The 20,008-nt window shown below is 41.0% G+C and overlaps 2 protein-coding genes across 2 annotated transcripts; one reads left to right on the top strand and one right to left on the bottom strand.

The window, feature by feature from the left end:
* Nucleotides 1-9,737: 9,737 nt before the first annotated feature.
* Nucleotides 9,738-12,333, top strand: HRG_08666 (RNA recognition motif domain-containing protein; the record flags this gene model as incomplete). The annotated part of the gene is made up of 12 exons (XM_044867137.1): nucleotides 9,738-10,178; nucleotides 10,240-10,413; nucleotides 10,468-10,728; nucleotides 10,789-11,082; nucleotides 11,134-11,292; nucleotides 11,341-11,462; nucleotides 11,528-11,558; nucleotides 11,686-11,714; nucleotides 11,764-11,807; nucleotides 11,861-11,940; nucleotides 12,010-12,124; nucleotides 12,185-12,333. The coding sequence occupies 12 exons, from the start codon at nucleotides 9,738-9,740 to the stop codon at nucleotides 12,331-12,333; spliced, it is 1,899 nt and encodes a 632-aa protein (XP_044718024.1).
* Nucleotides 12,334-12,686: 353 nt separating this feature from the next.
* Nucleotides 12,687-15,290, bottom strand: HRG_08667 (Sad1/UNC domain-containing protein; the record flags this gene model as incomplete). The annotated part of the gene is made up of 2 exons (XM_044867138.1): nucleotides 12,687-13,543; nucleotides 13,610-15,290. 2 exons carry the CDS (start codon nucleotides 15,288-15,290, stop codon nucleotides 12,687-12,689), a joined length of 2,538 nt encoding a protein of 845 aa, XP_044718025.1.
* Between the last annotated feature and the right edge of the window lie 4,718 nt (nucleotides 15,291-20,008).

Here is a 20,008-nt window from a genome sequence, read left to right on the forward strand (position 1 = left end):
CCCTAGCCTCTAAGGTACTTATTTTAACCCTTAAGTTAAAGGGGGGAAGGTTAAAGTTAAAAGGGCCCTCTTTATATCTAAGCTAAGGTCCTAAGTTAGGTCTAAGCTTAGTCTTATTAGTAAGGGGTATATACCCTTAGTTAGTAAGGGCAAGGAAGAGTTTTCTACTTATATAAAGGAGAACCTTACTTAATTTATATTCTTTAATAGTATATTATATACCCGCTAATTCTTATATAAAGAGATATAAGAAGTATATAAAAATATATAAAGGTAAAATTAAAAGTAAGGGGTTAAATAGGTAAGGTAAAGAGATTTAATTCTTATAAGAGTAGTAATAAAAGTAAGAGAGTAATTATTATATTCCCTTAATTATCCTTCTTTCTTTTATCTAACGCTTCTCTTTATACTTATTTAGTATCTTAATTAATAAAGAAGATCTTACTTAAAGAAGCTACTAATATCCTTTTAACTACTAAGCTTTTTACTAGTTTTTCCCCTCTTTTCTAGCTATTACTAATATATCTATCTTATCTCTTACTACCTTTATAAGAAGCTATTACTACTTTTACTTCCCTTTATACCCTTACCCTCCTTTTTATACTTCTTTTTAGCTCCTTCTTCCTTCCTTTATACTAAGTATTTTTAGCTTCCTTAGTCCCTTATACTAAGGGATATCTTTAAGAACTATAAAATTAAGCTATACTTTACGATATACCCCCTTAGCTATAGCTTACCCCTTAAAGGTATAGCTAATATAGCTTTAGGCTAGTAAGCGTATAAAGGAGGTTCTTAGCTTTATACTTCTCCCTTTACTTAAGGAAAGTAAAGGCCCTTTTAGGTCCCTAGGCTCTTTTAGACCTACTTAAGGAATAGGGGCCTAAAGAAGGGAAAGTCTTATAAGAAAGAGGGCCTTCTTTAAAGGGAAAAACCTAATTAAAATAAAGGGCCCTTTAAAAGGAAAAACCTTTTCCTTTTCTTTAGCTATAGATATTACCTTCTTATATAAGCTATTAGCTCTTCTTATAGACTCTTAAAGTAGGCCTCTAAGAATAGCTTTTCTTAAACGTCTTTTAGCTTAATTTACTATAAATAGATAGCTAGCTTCTACTTTAGTAAGGGCTTTATAAGACTATTAGCTTTTATCGATATTATTAAAACTTAATAAATAGAAATAAGTCCCTTTTAAACTTCTTAGTATAACTAATACTAATAGATATTAATATACTATAGCTAGGTTAATAGCTTTATATTTTCTATAAGAATTTATATAGTCTATATATTATTATATTCTATAGCTAATAGGGATAAAATTTATAATTATAAAGAAATAAGTAGCTAGCTAAGGAAAATCGCTTTTTTTAATGCTTTTAAAAGAGCTAGTAGCTTTACCTTTATACTTAAATTTATAATAGTAGCTTACTTTAAAGCTCTCTAAGTAATAGTTCCTTTAAAAAGGGATATAATATACCCTTATAAGCTCTTTCTATTTAAGGAATTATCTATAAAGGACGAATCGCTTAAATAAAAAAAGATTTTAGTAGCTAATTTCTTCCTTTCCTACCCTCTTAGGTATAAACTATATAATCTTATTAAATAAAGATAAAGGATAGCTTTATCTATTACTTTTTAATACCTAAGGCTAGGATTTTAGTTATACTTAGTAAGCTAGGAGACTATAAAAGAGATATCTAGTCTAGTAAAAATAGCTAAAAAAGCAAGGAGCTTACCTTCTATTAATATTAGTATTTCTCTTACTCCCTTACTTAAAAGGATAAATTAAGTAAAAGCTCTTTATTTAATATAGGCGTAGAAGGAAGCTTCTTATTAAGGGAATTAAGGAGGAATTTATAAGCGACCTTATCGATATAAGCGTCCTAAGTAAGCTAGATAGTCCGTTAAGACCTATTTTAAAGGATTTATATCCCTAAGAACTTTAGCTCCCTTAGCTTAGTTATTTTATACTTTTATTATAAGCCTTTTATAGCCTCCTTAGTATTTACTTCTTCTTCTTTTAAGAAGGCTTAGATAATATTATTAATATAAAAGAAGACTATAATTTTACCTTTCTATATTATATATAGTTCTTAAAGAACTTTCTTAAAGCCTAAGGTTTTAAGGGAACCTATTAAATACTATTACTAAAGAAGGGGTAATCTTTATAGTCTATATAGAGCTTTCCTAAGCTATAGAACCTTTCCTAGCTATTAAAAGCTTAGTAAAAGGTATATATAAATAACTTTTTCTTCCTTAAGTAAGTAGTTAATAAAGGCGTTAACTATATTTATTTAATTAAGCTCGAAGTTAAATTCTACTACTATAGCTATAAAGGTCTAAAAAGATATCCTTACTAAGGTAGTTACCTTAGTAAAAAGATCCCCTTTTTCTTACTAGTTTTTATAGATAACTAGCTAGGCCTTATACTTTTAAAGGAAGCTATATTTATTAGTCTTATAAATATAGACCTACTTATAGCTAAGGGCTTATTTTCCTCTTACTTTTTCCTTTAAGACCTCTTTAAAAGACCTTATCTCTTTATATAAGGCTAAATAATCTTTCTAGGCCTAGAAAAACTAGTCTTTAAAAGGGTATCTTTCTAGCTACTTTAATTTTACTAGTAGGTCTAGGAGGTCTCTTTTATATACCTTCCTTACTAATAGCTATAGCTTAAAGAGCCGGCTTACTATAAACGCTCTATAAGAACTATCTTTTATTAGCGTTAAGTAAAAGTTAGAAAAACAATTAAAATAAAAGAGAAATTAGTCTTCTTTTATATTAGGCCCTATACCTTTCTTTACTTCTTAAAGTAAGGATAAAAAGGCAGCTAGGTAATCCTTTAAGAGAGGTGCCTTTCCTACCCCTTTAAGGGTTAAGATAAAAAGACTAATAAAGAAAGCTACTTTTAGATCTTCTTTTTATATAGGAGGAGGCGTAGGGAGGTAGGCGTATTCTAGCTCTACTACTTTCTTATAGTCTCCTTTTTTATCTAGATTATTTAATTTAGTAGCTTCCTCTTTTTTAAAGTTAGCGTTATCCTTAACTACTTTAACGTTAGTTTCTTTTTTTATTTCCTTATCTAAGGCCTCTTTTTATAACTATTAGGAAGGGGGGATTTAAATCTTTTAAATTAGCTAATATTATAAGAGTAAGAAGGGCTATTAATCCCTCTTTTTATTAAAAAAGCTAGATTTATTAAAAATTATACCCTTAGTTAAAATAACCTTCTATAAAAAAGGAATTTAAATCTAAAAGATATTTATAGAATTATAATTAATAAGGTAACTAATAAAAGCTCTAGGATTAAGCTTTCTTTTCTTCTTCCTTTTTAGGTATATATCGGTAGTTATAGTATATACCTTATAGCTATAAGTATAAAGGTAAGCTAGTAAGGCCCTCTTTTTTATAAAGAGCTTAAGGGGTAATTTCTAGTCTATTTCTTAGGTCTTAATAAGGGTCTCTAGGTCCTTATAGTCCCTTAGACCCCTAGGGTCCCTTAGGGTCTAGTTTTAAAAGTAATAAGCAGTCTTAATAACTTCCCTTTAAAGGTTATATAGAAGCCTTATAGTAAGTCTTATTATATAGGCCCTTTTTATTATAGCACCCCTTAATCTTTCTACCCCTCTATTCTAAGCCTAGGTATTTAGTGCTAATAAAAGAGGTAAAATACCCCTTTTTAAAGCTATTTTAAGATATCCTTTATAAATAGCTCTCTATTAAATAGTATCTTCTTTACCTTATAGCTAAAGTAGGATTTTATTTAGTTAATAAAGTCTTAAAGGGTAAACTAGTTATACTTACTTAGGTAGGTCTATAAGAAATAAAGGAAAACTATCCCTAAAAAAGCATTTATAAAAAACATTACTTTAATAAAGCTTTCTTAGTCCTTAAAGATATTAGTTTAGTTAACCTAATTTCCTTATATAGCTAGTTTAGCCGTAAAGGGGTTTATTTAGAAATTCGTCTTTTAGTCTTTTCTTAGCTATAGTATTTATATTTAATAGTCTTTAAGCCCTTTATTCGTATACCTTATTATAGGCCTAGCTTATATAAAGCTAAGGGGCCTAAGTAACTAAGTCGTATATCTTAAAGAAGGCTGTTTCCTTAGGCTACTAAAAGAAGGTCTTTTATAGTAGACCTATTCCTCTTAGTAAGGAAAGCTAACTTCTTAAGTAGTTCCTTCCTATAAATAAGTTAGAATTTAAGAATAAATTAACTAAATTTTTCCTTAATAAGCTTAATAGTCTACTTCTTTTAGACTAGCCTTATAGGCTTAGACGTTATATCCTAGAAGATTCCTTCCTTTTAAAGAAGGTAGAAGGAAATTAAGCTCGTTAAAAATTAAGGGTAAAAAGCTACCCTTTTTCTTCGAAGAATTTATATAAATCTATTAGGTAATTTTATTATAAAATTCACCCTTCTATATCCCTCTATCTATATAGTTAATTCTCTAGTAATAAGATATTCCCTTTATACCTTCTTAAAGGACTAGAATCGTAAGAGTATATTATAGATATTAAAGGAAGTACTAAAGTTAAGGATAGCTAATTTTTATAAGGGATAATCGGAGGGTCCTAATAGTTAGTCTTATTAATCTATAAGGAAGATAAATACTAGATTTACTATACTAACGATTTTTCCTTAAATTTATAGTAGCGGCGTTAGTTATTATTTCCTAGTAACCTAAATCTCGTTTATCTTCTTTTATAATAAGGGGTCCTCCTTAAGAGACTATTATACTATTTCTTATAGTCTCTTTAAAGGGTTAACTCCTTTAGGTCGGTTTTCCTCGAAGACTTATTAGTAGTCTTCTAGCTAATAGGGCTTTTTATATACTTAGTAGGTAGGTCGATTCCTCCTTATATATTATCTCTTTAAGGAATCCTTATCCTTTTCTAGAAGGTTTACTTAAAAGCCCCCCTTTTTACCCCTTATTGCTAATTTTAATAAAGAGTTTCGATTTCGACTAGTTCCTTAATTTTTCGACTAACGGACTAAAAGGTCTATTAAGGAACTAGTTAGGCCGGTCTAATAGATAGGACCGGGCCTAGAGTAAAAGACGGAGCTAGGGCTAGGACTAGGGTAGCCGTTAAAGATAGGGTTAAGGCTCTCGAGGGAGGAGGAGCTAAAGGAGCAATAGCCGTAGTAGTAGTAGTAGTAGTAAGGGCTATAGTAATAAGGGCTATAGGTTAAACCGTCTAGGTTAAGTACTAGCTATAAAGGAATAAGACTACTTCCTATTATACTTTAATAGCCTCTATATTTAGTTCCTAGCTAGCCTCTTAAAAGATAGTTAAATAACTATTACTAATAGGCTTTATTAGTAGAGATATATCCTATAGCTATTAGCCGGAAAGAGCTTCTATAAGGAAGTATTAGTTAGCTTCCTTAAGGATTTCTTCTTACTTAGCTAGCTATAAAGAAGCTAGTAGGTTCCTAGTAAAAAAGGCTCTTAGGTAGGCTATATAGGTCTTCTTAATATAGTTAGTTATATAGCCCCTTAAGGGAGCTATTAAGGTCTTAAGCTTTAAAAGCTACTACCTAAGAGTCTCTTCCTCTTAAAGAGAGATTAGCTTTATAGTACTAACGGATTCCGTTATCGCTATATATATAGTAGTTAGTAGCTTTATCTCGTAGAAGTACTCCTTTCGGTAACTCTTATAGTCGCCTAAGGTAGTAGAAAAAGCTCTCTACTATATAGAGGTTAGCTTAGAAAAGAGGGAAGCTCCCTTTATAAATTCCGTTGCCTTAAGATAAAGAGGGGGCTTAAGAGGGTCCTACTTATTAGAGAAGACTAAATTATAAATAGTTCTATTTATATAAGCCTATAGCTCCTTTACCTACTTATCTTAATCTTAGGGCTTTATAAGAATCGTTTTATAAACTATAGGGACGGTAAAGGAGTCGTTTTTCGATATCGTTATAGGAGAGGGGTAGAAAAGTTAATTAAAAATCGGCTTATCTAGTAAGAGGGGTAAAAGGAAGCTACGAGGGATATAAGAAAGGTACCTTTTATAGTAGCCGGAAGGTATAGGAATTCTATTTCTCCTAGGCTTATAACCCTTACGTAGAGAGATATAAGAAGTATATAAAAATATATAAAGGTAAAATTAAAAGTAAGAGGTTAGATAGGTAAGGTAGAGAGATTTAATTCTTATAAGAGTAGCAATAAAGGTAAGGGAGTAATTATTATATTCCTTTAATTATCCTTCTTTCCTTTATCTAACGCCTCTTTTTATACCTATCTAGCATCTTAATTAATAAAGAAGATCTTACTTAAAGAAGCTACTAATATCCTTTTAACTACTAAGCTTTTTACCGGTTTTCCCCCTCTTTTCTAGCCGTTGCCGGTATATCCGTCTTATCTCTCGCTACCTTTATAAGAAGCTATCGCTACTTTTACTTCCCTTTATACCCCTACCCTCCTTTTTATACCTCTTTTTAGCTCCTTTTTCCTTCTTTTATACTAAGTGTTTTTAGCTTCCTTAGTCCCTTATACTAAGGGATATCTCTAAGAACTATGGAATTAAGCTATACTTTACGATACTAATAGCTATATAAAGCTATACTTAGGGGGGCGTAATATACTATTTATAATAGTTTTAGGTATATACTTTTTTATATTTTAAGCTTAGTTTTAAAAAGTTAGCTAAGAAAATATAATAATATTTTAACTAAAGTAAGGGATTCCTTTTTTATCTTAATAAATAGACTAAGATATATATTATTAAATTTACCTTTCTATACCTTTATTTCTTTTACTATATAAAGGAGTATTTTAAAAGTTCTATTTAATAAAGGGCTAATCCTTATATATATCCTTATATATATAGCTTAAAATTAAGCTAAGAAACCTTATACCTATTTTATAAGGAAATATTACCTTCTTCTTTTATATAAATTTATATATCTTTATTATTATATTATTCCTTATTATAGCCTTAAATATAGATATTATTATAAGGGCTCTTATAGTTAAGCTTAAATTTAGTAGTAAGACTACCCTTAAGGTTACTAGCCTTATAAGAGTCTCTACTTATTAGGTTAACCGTATTTATACTAAGGTAATTAAGCATAGATTTAATATAGCTTACCGGCCGTTACTTATTTAAGATAAATTTCTTAAGGATGCCTTATAGTCCGGCCGCCTAACTAGGTAAATAAAAGAGGTATAAGAGAAGATAGCCTAGAAGGTCCGCCGCGATAGGTATAGCTAGGAGAAGATATATACTAATATTACTAGGGAGCTTAGTTAAGAAGGACTATTGCCTTTATTATAGTTTAAAAGGTCCTAAGGAAGCTTAGCTTCTAAAAGACTAAGCTAACGAGGAAGCTTAGATTAATAAAGAAGATAAAGGTAGATTAACTATACTAGTACCTTAAGAGAAAGGACTAGACTCTTAAAGATTAAAAGAATATAATTTAGTCGGATAAGACCTCTATTATCTTACTTTATTATAAAGGCAGCTATCGCGTTTAGTATAAGAGCGATAAGGCGTTTAGAAAGAGCTATATTTACTAGCATTAAAAGGGCTCTTTAGAATTTATATTCTAAGGCTACTTTTCGTACGATTATAAGGGCCCTTTATATTACTAGTCCTTAGAGACTATATAAGAGAAAAGAGATACTAAGAGAGTTATCTAGGAGATAAAAAAAGAGCTAGAGCTAGCCGCGAAAGAGAACTAGGAGCTTATAACTAAAATAAGGCGACTAGGACTTCGTATAAAGCCTAGGAAGAAGCTAACTTAGAAATTTACTACGAAGACCGGTAAGCTTACGCGCTATAAAGGCGCTAGGATTAACTAATATTAATATTAACGAAAGATCCTTATTCTAAAGCTCTTCCCTTTCTCTAAGGAATACGTATAAGACCGACTAAGTATAATAGTTTAAGAAGATAAGGCTTTAGTATATAACTACTATATTTAATAGTAAGCCTATAACCTTTATTAAGTTTAGCGGCTTCTTTAGTATAGTAATAGCCCTAACCTTAATATAATAGAGCCTGCCTAGCCTTAGATAAAGAGACGGACTATAAGAAAAAGCGCGCTATAAAGCTAGTAGGAAGCTATCGTAGCTTAGAATTTAGCTTAGAAAGAGCTACTATAAGAGTATATCTAAGCTTAGATTAAGAGAATTCTAAGGTATATTTAAGAGATAAACGTACTTAAGGGAAGAAACGAGTATAAGGAAGGCAGGAGTAAGCTATAGCTAAATTTAGTAGTAGCGTTCCCTATATAGCTTAGCGCTAGTTTTAGCGTTAGATATAACTTTCTTAAGCGACCTCTATACTCTTAAGCCCCTACTTAAGAGTTTCTATAATATTACTTATCTTAAAAAGTTAGTAGCTAGGTACCTATCTAGGCCTATATATCTACCTTATAAGTATATTCTTAGGTAGTTAACCGTGTATACTTTAGCCTTGCCGAGTTAAGGCCGCGTACCGGCATAGCACTTCGCCGCAACGGGTAACGTGCTAGTTAATTATCGGCTTTGAAATTCGCATCTTGACGTCTCCTCGCTTACACCGTTGCAGCAGCAAGCCTGGGCCACCTATCCTGATTCCAACGCAATATTGCAGACAACTCCATGATTCCCGTGCCATTAAGGCGAGGGGTCGCGCGCGACATCAGATACGAGTGGAGTTTTCCGAGCTCGCTAACAAAGTAGGCGGCTCCGTCGGCATCATTGTTATAACTTCTTTGCAAGTCAGGCATCGACAGAGACGCGAGGCATGTTCAAAACTTAAAACTTGAAAGCACACACTCCTACACTTTACGTGGGTAGCTCAGCCACACACGCCAACGGGTAGCGAGATTTCTCGCCACTAATACCGATGAAGGGGCATCCGTCAGACGCCTGGCAGAACCGATCTACATATATCACCTTGAGTGCCTGTAGACAAGGCGAGGTCGGCACGAGAGTATGAATTTCCCACCGCTATGTCTCCCACAATGTTCTTCGCCTTAGAGGAAATGTGGCGAGTGCGGCGAATGGCCGGGCTTGATCGACTTTCTACTGAACTGATGGTGCCAGCCTGCCGGGACATGTCGATCTCTGGGCAGTCAGGGACAAGGTGCTTGGCGGGGCAGCAGAATCTGGGACGGTACAGGGACAGGACAGCAAGCTGGAGCATAGCGTGGTTGTCTGTGGCATGGGCGTGACGCGGCCTCGGTGGCCTCAGTGTTGTCTGAAGATGGAGATGAAAGCCGAGCTTGCGGCCAGCAGAACTCGCACTCGTGCCAAGGTTCATTGGTTATTCACACCCGAGTGCCTGTTGCCATGTCTTTTCTCGCTGGCCTCTGCTCCAGATGGGGACATTGTTCAAGTCTGGGTGCAGAAGCCCGGCGCGTTGTGAGAAGAGATAAGGAGGGGGCGAAAACGCGGTCAAGGTAGGCAGATGATTCCAGACACGATAAGGAAGGCGCGTGCAGAGGTCAGCTTGGGAGAACACACTGGCAGGCACCACAGCTGGCGAGCCAAGTTACCTTCCTTCTACACCTTCCCAAACCGCCTGTCCCGTACCCTTCGTCTCTTCCTCGTTCACTTGCCCTTTTCCACCAGGCAAACTCTTCTCTCTCGGCCACCACCACTTCACTTGCCCAAACTCTTGGTCGCTGGACTGCAACCCGCGGCCACAGCCAAGCCAAGGGAAGGGAGCTAGCAGAAAGACAACGGAGCAGACACCGGCCAGCCAGCCTCGAACAACTGACGCATCGCCCCTTCCTGGACAGTGGCCATGGCACAGGTGCGCGAGCATGACAACCCCTCGTCGCCGAGGTCCTCCAGCGGCGGCGCAGAGTCGTTCAAAGGGACGCCAGACACGCGTTTGACTGCGTTCTCGCCCGATGAGGGCTCGTCCAAGTCGTCCAAGCTCCTTCAAGGGCTTGCCCGTTCTGCTGCAGCCACGCCACCGGGCGGTCTGCCAGCCAGCGGCTTTGGCAGCAATGCCGCCCACTTGGATAAGGATCCATTCGTCACGCCCTCTCACCAGCTCGGGACCAGGCTGTCTCCAACGGCCTCGGCGTTCAGCCCCTTCGTTGGCGCCATCGAGAGCACCCGCTTGAGCGAGTACGGGCCGGTCGCTGCAGCCCTGAGCCACGAGTTGGGGCTATCTCGACATCTTGAAATTTCTTCTCACGTCTGCATCTCGGTGTCCGAGGTCAGCGTTTGGCTTACTGTAGGTGTAGCAACCGCTCTTTCACATTTCAAGTCTGCTGTTCAGCTGACATGTCTTGCAGGAACTGGAAGCTCGTGGGAAGCCTCTGTACGGATCTCGGTTCCTCAACACCTTTAACGGCCATGTCTTCGCACACTTTGTGGATATCAGAGATGCTTGCTCGACTCTGGCCAGTATCAGTCTTGCCGAGAGGGGTTGGAAGGTCGATTATGCCAATCCGGCCCAGATGCCCCAGGTGCGTGCTTCAAGTCTTGAGAAATCGCCACAGTGCTCACCATAGCGTCTGCAGGAAGCCATATGCCGCGAGATGATAGCGTGCAACTCCGGCCGAGTTCTGGTCTTTGCCAACGCCCCACAGTGTACTACTCCGTTGGACGTCATCCAAGCCATGGACATGGTACAGGGCCTTCTCCAGTCACACGGCCGGCTCTTCGCGTTTGTCAGGCGGTCGGCTTTCCCCAACGGATCCTTCAAGGCCGTAGCAGAGTTCTGCGACGTGTCAGCCGTCGTTCGTGCGGTGTCGAGTTTTAACAACTTCGTCACTCCCGAGGCAAGTCTGTCCTATGGGGGCAATGTTGTCTGGCCGCTAACGGTCGGTTTTTTCGATAAGGGAATACACCTCGCCGTCTCGCTATACATGCCTGACAGCGCGGCGGTCCCCGGACTCGCGGGAGCCATGCATGGACTCCGCATCGGTAAGGTCGTGGATGACCAACACCAGCAGGGGTCGACTGCATCGGCTACTCCACGACCTGCACCTGCCCAGCCGCCGTTCACAATGTACCCGCTCATGTTCCAGTCCCCGTTTGGCCCAGGGATGCCTTATATGCTCGATTCTTACCTTCCGGCTGCCAGTCAAGGACCAATTACCCCCATCGCTCCCGTGTCGCCGTCGTACCCTCTTGTCGGGCCCCTGTACCACTCGCCACCGTCACCGGCACTCACGACCCAAAAGAACTACAGCCCGTCCAGGCCGCTACCTAGCTTCGGGAGGTCCGAAGCCCGCCGGCAGAATGCGATGCGTATCAGCAGATCGTCGTATCACGGCGTCGCGAGCCACCACAACCATGTCGACATCCATCGGATTCGCGACGGGATAGACGTCCGCACCACGGTATGTCCGGCTCCCCTATTTACGACCATGTCTAACCAGGAACTCCAGATTATGCTTCGGAACATCCCAAACAAGGTCGACCAGGCGATGCTCAAACGGATAATTGACGAGTCAAGCTGGGGCAAATACGACTTCATGTACTTGCGCATTGATTTTGCCAACGACTGCAAGTCAGTTTTGCTCCAAACACCCGCCCTCTAACGTGGCGATTGACCTACTGACATCCCCTCAACAGTGTCGGCTATGCGTTTATCAATTTCGTCGATGTAAGCCAAGAGTCCCTGGCCTCCTTGAGTCTGCACTAATATAGAGTATAGCCCCTGGACATAATCGATGTCGGTAATGTCCCTGTCCGTAGCCGGTACGCGGTGTCGCTGACCTCTAGCACAAAAGTTTGTCGATGCGCGAGGAAACCAGCGCTGGTGAGTTCTTCTGACACATCACGCTGTTCTCCCGCTAAGCACCTTGCAGGAACTGCTTCAAGAGCGACAAGGTGGCCGAGATCTCCTATGCCAGTTTGTTGTCCCACGACCCACACTCTCTGCGCCTGAGCTAAGACATGTGCCAGCTATCCAGGGCAAGGACTGTCTGGTGCAAAAGTTCCGCAACAGCTCCGTCATGCTCGAGGCTCCTCACTATCGCCCAAAGGTAATTCCTCCGGCCCCCAGGAACAGTGCCATCAGATGTGACCGGTTACGTGCGCTAAATCCTGCGCAGCTCTATTTTACCTCGAATGGCCCCGTACCCGAGTTGGCGGGCCAGGAAGAGCCATTTCCAGAGCCTGACAACCAGTCAAAGATGAAGAGAAGCTGTGAGAACGCAGAACATGTCGGTAAGTGTCGCTCAACTCCACTCTGAGCCGCGTGGTGCGGAAGCTGAGGACGAATTCCAGGTCTCTTCACTCCCAATGCGGGGCAGCACTTCCGAGACGAGCAACGACGAAGACGCTCGCAATACGATCGGGGGACTCGATTGGCTGCTCTGGAGGAGTACGACTATGAGACGGCCATCCAGCACATGTACGGCACGGCAATGCCGTGAGCTTCGCCTGGGCTGCCACATGAACTGACAGCCCTGCTATTGCTTCCGTGGGCATCAAGGCTCTGTAGGTCCCTGGGACTTGTGGGTTGTGATTTACCGGCCGTGAAGCATTTTGCTATCTATCGCTCTGGTGCTTAGAATAACCACCATGTAACAGTTACGCTTCCTAGCTAGAGATAATGCAAAGGGTCGGAGGCTACCATGGTGCCTGTTGAGATGTTTAATCCCATGACTGTCAACGCATTGCCATACACACAATCCCACGTGACCACGTTCAGGGGGAAAATGTCACTTTGGCCAAGTACTTTGCCTCACGAGAGTCTTGTTCCACGAACATGCGATTTACATGCGGCCTATGATTCGTGTGGAGGAGAGGGGTGCTCTGGGAGCGAAGGGAGTGGTTTGCGAGAGTTGATGTGCGACAGGCAAGGCAAGCGGCGCGCAGGATTGCTTTCCGAGTTGTAGAGCTCGCGACCAGAAGCGAGCATGTGTGATGGCCGGGGTTGGTCGGGCAAGCCCGGTGTAAGGGGCGGAGACAGACTGTGATACTCGGGGGGGGTGCCTTCGAGATTTCCAGGAAGGTGGGCACTCAGCGGGGATTCACAGGGGGCCGAACCGGCGCTTTCTTCTGTGGCGGGAATGGACTGCGCGAAATCGGCATCGTCGTGTGCGGCCGGCCTATTGCGCCAACGGTGCTGGGCTACCCGGTACACGTCGTCGTGACGGACGGGCGGCTCGTCATACACGGTGCCTGTGGTAGACTGTGCCGGTGGCGGGGCAAAGGACGAGATGGAGACTCCCCTAGAGAAGATGACGAGGAAAAGGCAGGAAAGGAGGATGACGGCCTGTACAATGGCCATCCTCTTCTGAAAGACAACCTCGTCTGCCAAGAGGTTGAGGCGGGCACTCAATGCCATCATATCCCGCTCCGACCGATCTGCCTGGCTCTCGAGGGAGAGGACGGTCGACTGCCATATCTGGTCATACTGATCGCGCACATTGCGAAGTTCGGAGAGCACAGTCCGGTTCAGGTCGTCAAGGAACTGAGTGATTTTGGAATGTTGCTTCTGCTCTCCCCTCAGCAGGGCCTCTTGCACATGCCGGGACTGGTCCTCGACGTATTTGAGGGACAGCGTGAGGTTTGACTCGACTTGCTGAAGACGTTTAGTGATGGCGTTGAAGAAGCCTTCCTGTACCGTGGGGGATGCAGCTGTCGGGCCAGAGGTCCCACTGGTCCGGGGTTTGCCACTAACGGGCCCCGAGATCGAAGACTTGCTCACGGTCGCAGCCGTGGCGTTGCCGCTACGCTCTCTGGCGGTTTCGTGTGCGGCGGGAGAGGCGGTGGTGCTTGCGCCGCTTGCATTGCCGCCGGCCGTTGAAGCATCGCCAGATGAGGCAGCAGCCGAACTTTGTGTCACCGTGGATGGCGCGGGCTCCGGGGTCTCGCTAGAGCCCGGGCTCGCGGACTTTGGCGTGGCAGTGGCTTGTCTCTGCTGCTTCTCTGCCGACGGCGTGCTCTGCCGAGGCGTTGGGCTGCCGGGAGAGTCGTCCGAAGTTTGGCTAGCCGTCGGCGGGTGCACGAATTGGCTCTCACTCGCGCGACAGGTTGCAACCCAGGCATCAAAGGGATTCGAGCCCAAGTGCCTTGACCGTGGCGATACGTCTGCAGGCAAAGACGCGTTCCCTACGACCTCTTCGGATGTCGGCATGATTGAACCCAAGGTGGTGTCGGCCTGGAATATTTCCTTGATGGATTCCTGCCCTTCCAGCTGTTGGGCATCCTCTTCGCGGCCAGTCTCGCTGTCCTTCCAGGAATCCAACATTCGCGAACCGTGTATGCGCAGAAGCGAAACCGGGCAGTAGTACTCGTTGCCGTAATGAGTCAAAAACTCGATCCTGACGTACTTGGCCCATATTTGAGGGTTTTCAACGAGAAACGGTTGAATATCGCGGTAATTGCGCGCCTCAAAGCGGCCGAGTTCCAACCACTTTTCTTCTTTGACGGGATAACGATCGCTGACGCTGACACGAAAGTGTCGGATCATGCTGGAAAAGAACTCAAAGTTGGCCAGGACAACAGTGTCGATCAAGATGTCGTCGCTGAGCTCAACAATGACATACTTGGACGGCGCAGCACACTCGAGGAGCATGTATGTGTCCTTATTCTCGACCAAGATGGCCCTGGCGTTTTGGGCCCCGGCAGCCGTCTTCAGGATTGTGGCACCAGCGTCGAAGGAAGCGTACGAGAAGCGCTCCTTGCAAGTCTTGCCGGCATCTTTGCTACGATGAACGACGGCATCGCCATACACCAGCGTCGCGTCCAGATTCGAGGTCCCGTCCCCGGTCCCGCCAGCATTGTTGGCCGAAGACGCCTTGTCATCGCTACCCTTGTACTCGCCGAAGTTGAGTGAGATTTCGTCCTCCTCGCCCAAGCCAGCGTGATGCGCCGCGTCGGGTGGGTTCTTCTCGGCCGTCTGTTGCTGGCTGGGTTTGCGAGACCGCCATTCTTGGGGGTCCTGCCCCGCTCGCCGCAGCATCATCTCCTTCCAGTCTTCGAAGGACATGAAGGACGTGGCGGCCGCCTCGGCAGATTGGGTCTCGCTGCTGGGCGCTGCAGCGACAGGCTGCGCCTCGATAGTGCCCATTTCGGATGTACCGTTGGAGCGATGCGTGGCGCTGGTTGCGGGATTCTGGCTCGGGGCGGGCCTGGAGCCAGCCCAGGAGCTCTTGAGGCAGGATTGGGGCAGAGTGTGTGTAATGTAGTTGATGGTTCGAGCTTCGCAGAGACTCGAAGCCGAAGTAGTCGTACCGCTCGTGGCGCCCGTGGCACTTATGCCAGACTTTGTGCTCGTGCCGCTGGTGGCCTGGCCGCGGCTGTGGGCCTGCGCGGGCGAAGTCAAGGGCAAGCCAACGAGGACAATCGCCAGGGCACACGTGAATGGCGCGCCGAGGACCATGGTGCTGCTGGACGTCGGGAGACTTGGCCCATGGTACTCATATGTATGGCGCTGAGGGAGAGGCCGTGGATGTATTGGACATTGATGTACGAGGTCGGTGCGGATGAAGAAGGGGGGGCACGCCTCCCTGCTCCCCCGGTTTAGCCGCTTTCTGCCCAGAGGCGTTTCAAGCATTAATTTAGAGTATTACTATTTGCCCAAGACCAAATCTCTATTCGGCCAACACTAGCAAAAAGGCGGGGTACTATAATATCTCCCTTAACATCTTATATATACTATCTTTTACGTTTTCCTCGATAGTAAATACCTATAAAAATCTCTAGATAGCTCTAGCTACGAAATAGGGTACTCGAGCGCCCGAGCTAGTAGGGGAGGGGTCCCCCTTAGGGAGGGGCCCTACTATAGGGGTTTATCCCCCGCGCGAGGTAAGCGCGACGTATAAGTCAGCCTACCTAGAGTCCGGTAAACCCTAATACCGGCACTCTCTATAATACTATTATATCGTTAAATATATAATATTATAACTACGTTTTCTCGTATATCTCTTACCTTATAATTATAAAATAAATACTATTTATATTAATAATACCTTAGCTTTTTAAGTATACTAAAAACTAGCTTTAAAAAGTATATAAAGCTATTAAAAATAAGATACCTTAGCTTTATATTAGTTAAAAGTAAGGTATTTTAAGAGGGACCCTCTATATACGTCTTAAAGGGGCTCTGCTTATTAAGGAGGTAAAAGAGGTATATTAAAGGCTTAGCTAAGAGTAAGAAAAATACTTTACTAACTAGGTTCTTACCTAGGCCGCCTTTAGGCTACCTTTAATATATTAATAGGTTAAGAAATTTACTAGCTATATTATTAAGGCCGGTAGTAATACCTATTTACTTAGGAAGTAGTAGATTTTAGGCTTTTTAGCTTAGAACTTAGAGATTAATACTATTAAAGGTAGATCTCTTAAGTATACTTAAGTTAATAGCGCTCTTATAGCCTATATTAAGGAATAGTTTTAATTACTTAAGCTACTAGCTATATAGGTAATCCTATTAAAGTCTTACTTTAATATAAATAAAATAGGTATCCTTAAGGGCCTTAGCTTTAATAGTTTAATATTAAGGAGCTTAAAGAAGTAAGAGACTCTTAAAAAGTAGCTAAGATCGTATTATTAAACTATAATAGTTAAATATATCTTTATTATAAGCTAGGCCTTAACTCCCCTTATAATTTTTAAGGGTTAAGACCTTTAATATTAATAGTTCCTTAATAAACTTAATTTTCTATAAGATTAAGACTTTATTACCTCCTTAAAAGGCTAGATATATTTATTAAATTACGCTAAGGACCTTACTAGAGGTATCTAGAACTTCGATATTAAATAGAAGGGAAAAACTAAAGTGCTTAAGGGAAAACCCTCCCCTCTTTCGATATAGGTCTACCTTAAACGAGGTCGTTATTATAATATATAGGAAATTTACGCTAACTACCGCGGGCTTCTCCCGCGTATTCGCTTTTCGGCGTAAGCCCTCTTAGGCTATAGCCGCTACTATCCTAAGCGGCCGCGGCCCGGGCTTACTAGCCCGGGCCTAGGGTTATAGGTAGTAGTCTCTCTCTAAGGGCCCGGCTCGTAGGCGCCTTTATTCTCTACGGCTCCCGCGCTACTACTACGTAGCCGCGGTAGCGGCTGCGTTAGCCTATTAGTCTATTAGTTAGTAGGGTAGGTAATATCCGGTTACCGGGCCGGGCGCTAGTATAGGTCGCTCTTAGGTAGGGCCGGCTAATTAAAATTCGGTCGGCTAGCTCCGCTAATCGAAAATCGGTTCCTATCTAGCTACGCGACTTCCCGATTAAGGGCATAGTAGCCTATATTTACTATCTATCGCGTAAGTATTAATTACGCGCGCCTAGCTCGTATATATATATACCTACTCTCCCTTTATAGTTTCGTTCTTATCTCCTCTTACCTCTTTATTTATTATCGCTTATATAGGCCCTAGCTCCTTACTTATATTATTTCTATATCCTTAGTTCTCCCTTATATAGTATTTAGTTTATACGCTATTATATTATTATATTTAACTAAGAAGCTAACTTAAGTAGTAGCGGCTTACTTCCTTTAAAGCCCCCTCCTTATAAGAAAGTCGCTACTATAGCGGGATTAGAACGCTCTATTCTTTATTTTATATATATTAAGCGCCTTACTAGTAAGCTTACTTATAAGTCCTTTACTAGCTATTAAAACTAGTCCTATAAGTATTAGTCTTAGTTTTATCTTAAGTTAGTCTTACCTTTAATACTTTTTACTAACTTTACTAGCTATAAAGGCTAAAGTATATATTATTTATACTAACTCTAACTAGTCTTATTATTAAGTAAGTAACCTTACCCCGCTATAATATAGTTTAAGTTTAGTACTAATCTAAGTTCTAGATTACCTTTAAAGGTAAGAAGGCCGCTTATACCCTCTACTAAGTATAGTCTAAGGTTAATAGCCCTTCCCTTATAAAGGGCTTAGTATAAGAGCGCCTTTACTATATTACTCTAGAAACTTATATATATACTAGTTAAAAGGCCCTTACTATTAAAGGTAAGGGCGCGTTAAGCGAGTCTACCCTTAGTTTAGCTATAGTCGCTAAAAATATTAAGACTTTTACCTTAGCTTTTACCTATTTTATAGATAATACCTACTATATATATAAGTCCTTAGAAAAGTACCTAAGTAAGTTTAGCGATACTATTAAGACCTTAGCTTAAGTTAGGCTTAAGTTGCTTTTAGTTACTTAAAAGACTTTTATAGTAGTTAACGATCTTACTAACTATTTTTACCCTATTACTAATAACGACTATAATAGTAAGGGTAGCGGTTTTAACCTTACTAGGCCTAATCTAGCCTTAGCCCCTTTTAATAAAGGGGAAGGTAAGGGTAAAGGTAAAGGTAAGGCGGCTATTATATCTAAGGGTCTATTTAAGGCTAAGGCTAAGGAGTCCGTTACTATTACTATACCCGCGGTTATCTTAAAGCTAACGTAAGGGACTACCGCGTTACCCCCCCTTAGCTCTAACGCTAAGTCTTAGCCCGGTAGTTCTCTTAGCGCCGAGCTTACCCTAAAGCGCCCTTATCTTATATTACTTACTAACCTTACTAACGCCCTTAACTTTATTTAATAGCGTCTTTATAGCTATCGCGGTTTAGTCTTAGCTAAGATCGTTATTAGTCTTAACCTTAATTAGATCTATAGTTATAGTATAGGCTATAGCGAGCGCCTCCGCGCCGCCGCTAGTATAAGTCCTACCTTAATATAAACCCTAGTTATTACTCTATCTTATAAGCTAGCTATCTAGACTAGCTTTAGTTTAAGTTTAAGGTTAAGCTTAGCTAGTTATTATTAGGCTTCTTATAGTAATAATAGTCCTTATACTCCTTATAAGTCTTAGGTTACTTCCTTTTATACCTTATATACTACCCTTAAAGGGTCTTATTATTCTTACTATAATAATAAGGTAGATATTACTATCGATAAGTTAAGCTAAGGTTATAGTTTAAAGCTAGTTATTAGCTCTATCTTAGTTTAGTTTTAAGTTAGGTCTTATTTAGTTATAGTCTTTTAATAGTAGGTCTTATTCTATAGCTATTAAGGCTAGCTTAGTTAAGTTATATTAGTTTTATTTAGTTTATAGTTTAAGTAATAAGGTTTACGCTTAGTTTAGGTTTAATTTAGTCGATATTATAAACCTATTATTATAAGTCCTCTTTCTTTCTTAGGTTACCTTAGTAAGGGAGGTAGTTAGCTAAGGTAGTCTTAGTTTAAGGCCGCTCTATCTTTAGCGCGGCCCTAGCCTTATTATCTAGTATATCTATATATAGCCTCTAAGCTAGGTCGAACTAGCGGAGCCTACTTAAGTAAAGAAACTATTATACTAGCGGCGCTACTATCTTTTTCCCTTAAAGGCCCGCTCTTATATCGCCTATATCTTAGGCCTATATTAAGAAGGACTCTCTTACCTCCTTCGTTAATAGATAGTTAATTATCGCGTAGTAGATAATATCTTATTTTTATCTATAAGTATATATTAGCGAGACTATACTAAGGACCTATTAATTAAAAAGGAAGTCGTTAAGCCTAATCTTTCCTATATATATTTAAGTAATTACTATACTAATATACTTAAGGAGTCCCTTATAATAGTCTAGCGTTATTACCTTATTAAACTATAGTAGGAAGTTAGCGGGGTATAGGGTAGTTTAGTATTATTAGATTATATTTTCCTTAGCGTTCTATTAAACGGCTTATTCCTTATTTAGCCTTTTAAGCGACCTAGCTTTATTAAAAAGGTCGTCCGATCTTATCTAGCTCTAGACCCCCCTTATCTCCTCTATAAGGGGGGGCCTACTAAGTAGTAGCGCCGCTAAGAGCCTACTTACTCTTTAGTATCGCCTCCTCTTAAGTATACCCGCGACTATATTAAATATATATTAAATTTAGCTTAGGAGCCTTAAATCCTTTAACCTTTAAAAGGTATTTATTATTCTTTAGTTTAAGTAAAGGTCGATTAAAGGTACCTATACCTCCGCTTTTACTTAGTAGACTAAGGTCGCGCGGTAGGCGCCCGTTACTACTTAGAGGTAAGCTAACTAGTCCTATACTAAGTCCCACGCGATCCTATATAGTTTCCTTCCTATAAGCGTTATCTTATAGAATATAACTATAGCGTAGGA

The sequence above is a fragment of the Hirsutella rhossiliensis genome (assembly GCF_020360975.1).
Source record: "Hirsutella rhossiliensis strain HR02 chromosome Unknown scaffold00010, whole genome shotgun sequence".
NCBI classification, from domain to species: Eukaryota; Fungi; Ascomycota; class Sordariomycetes; order Hypocreales; family Ophiocordycipitaceae; genus Hirsutella; species Hirsutella rhossiliensis.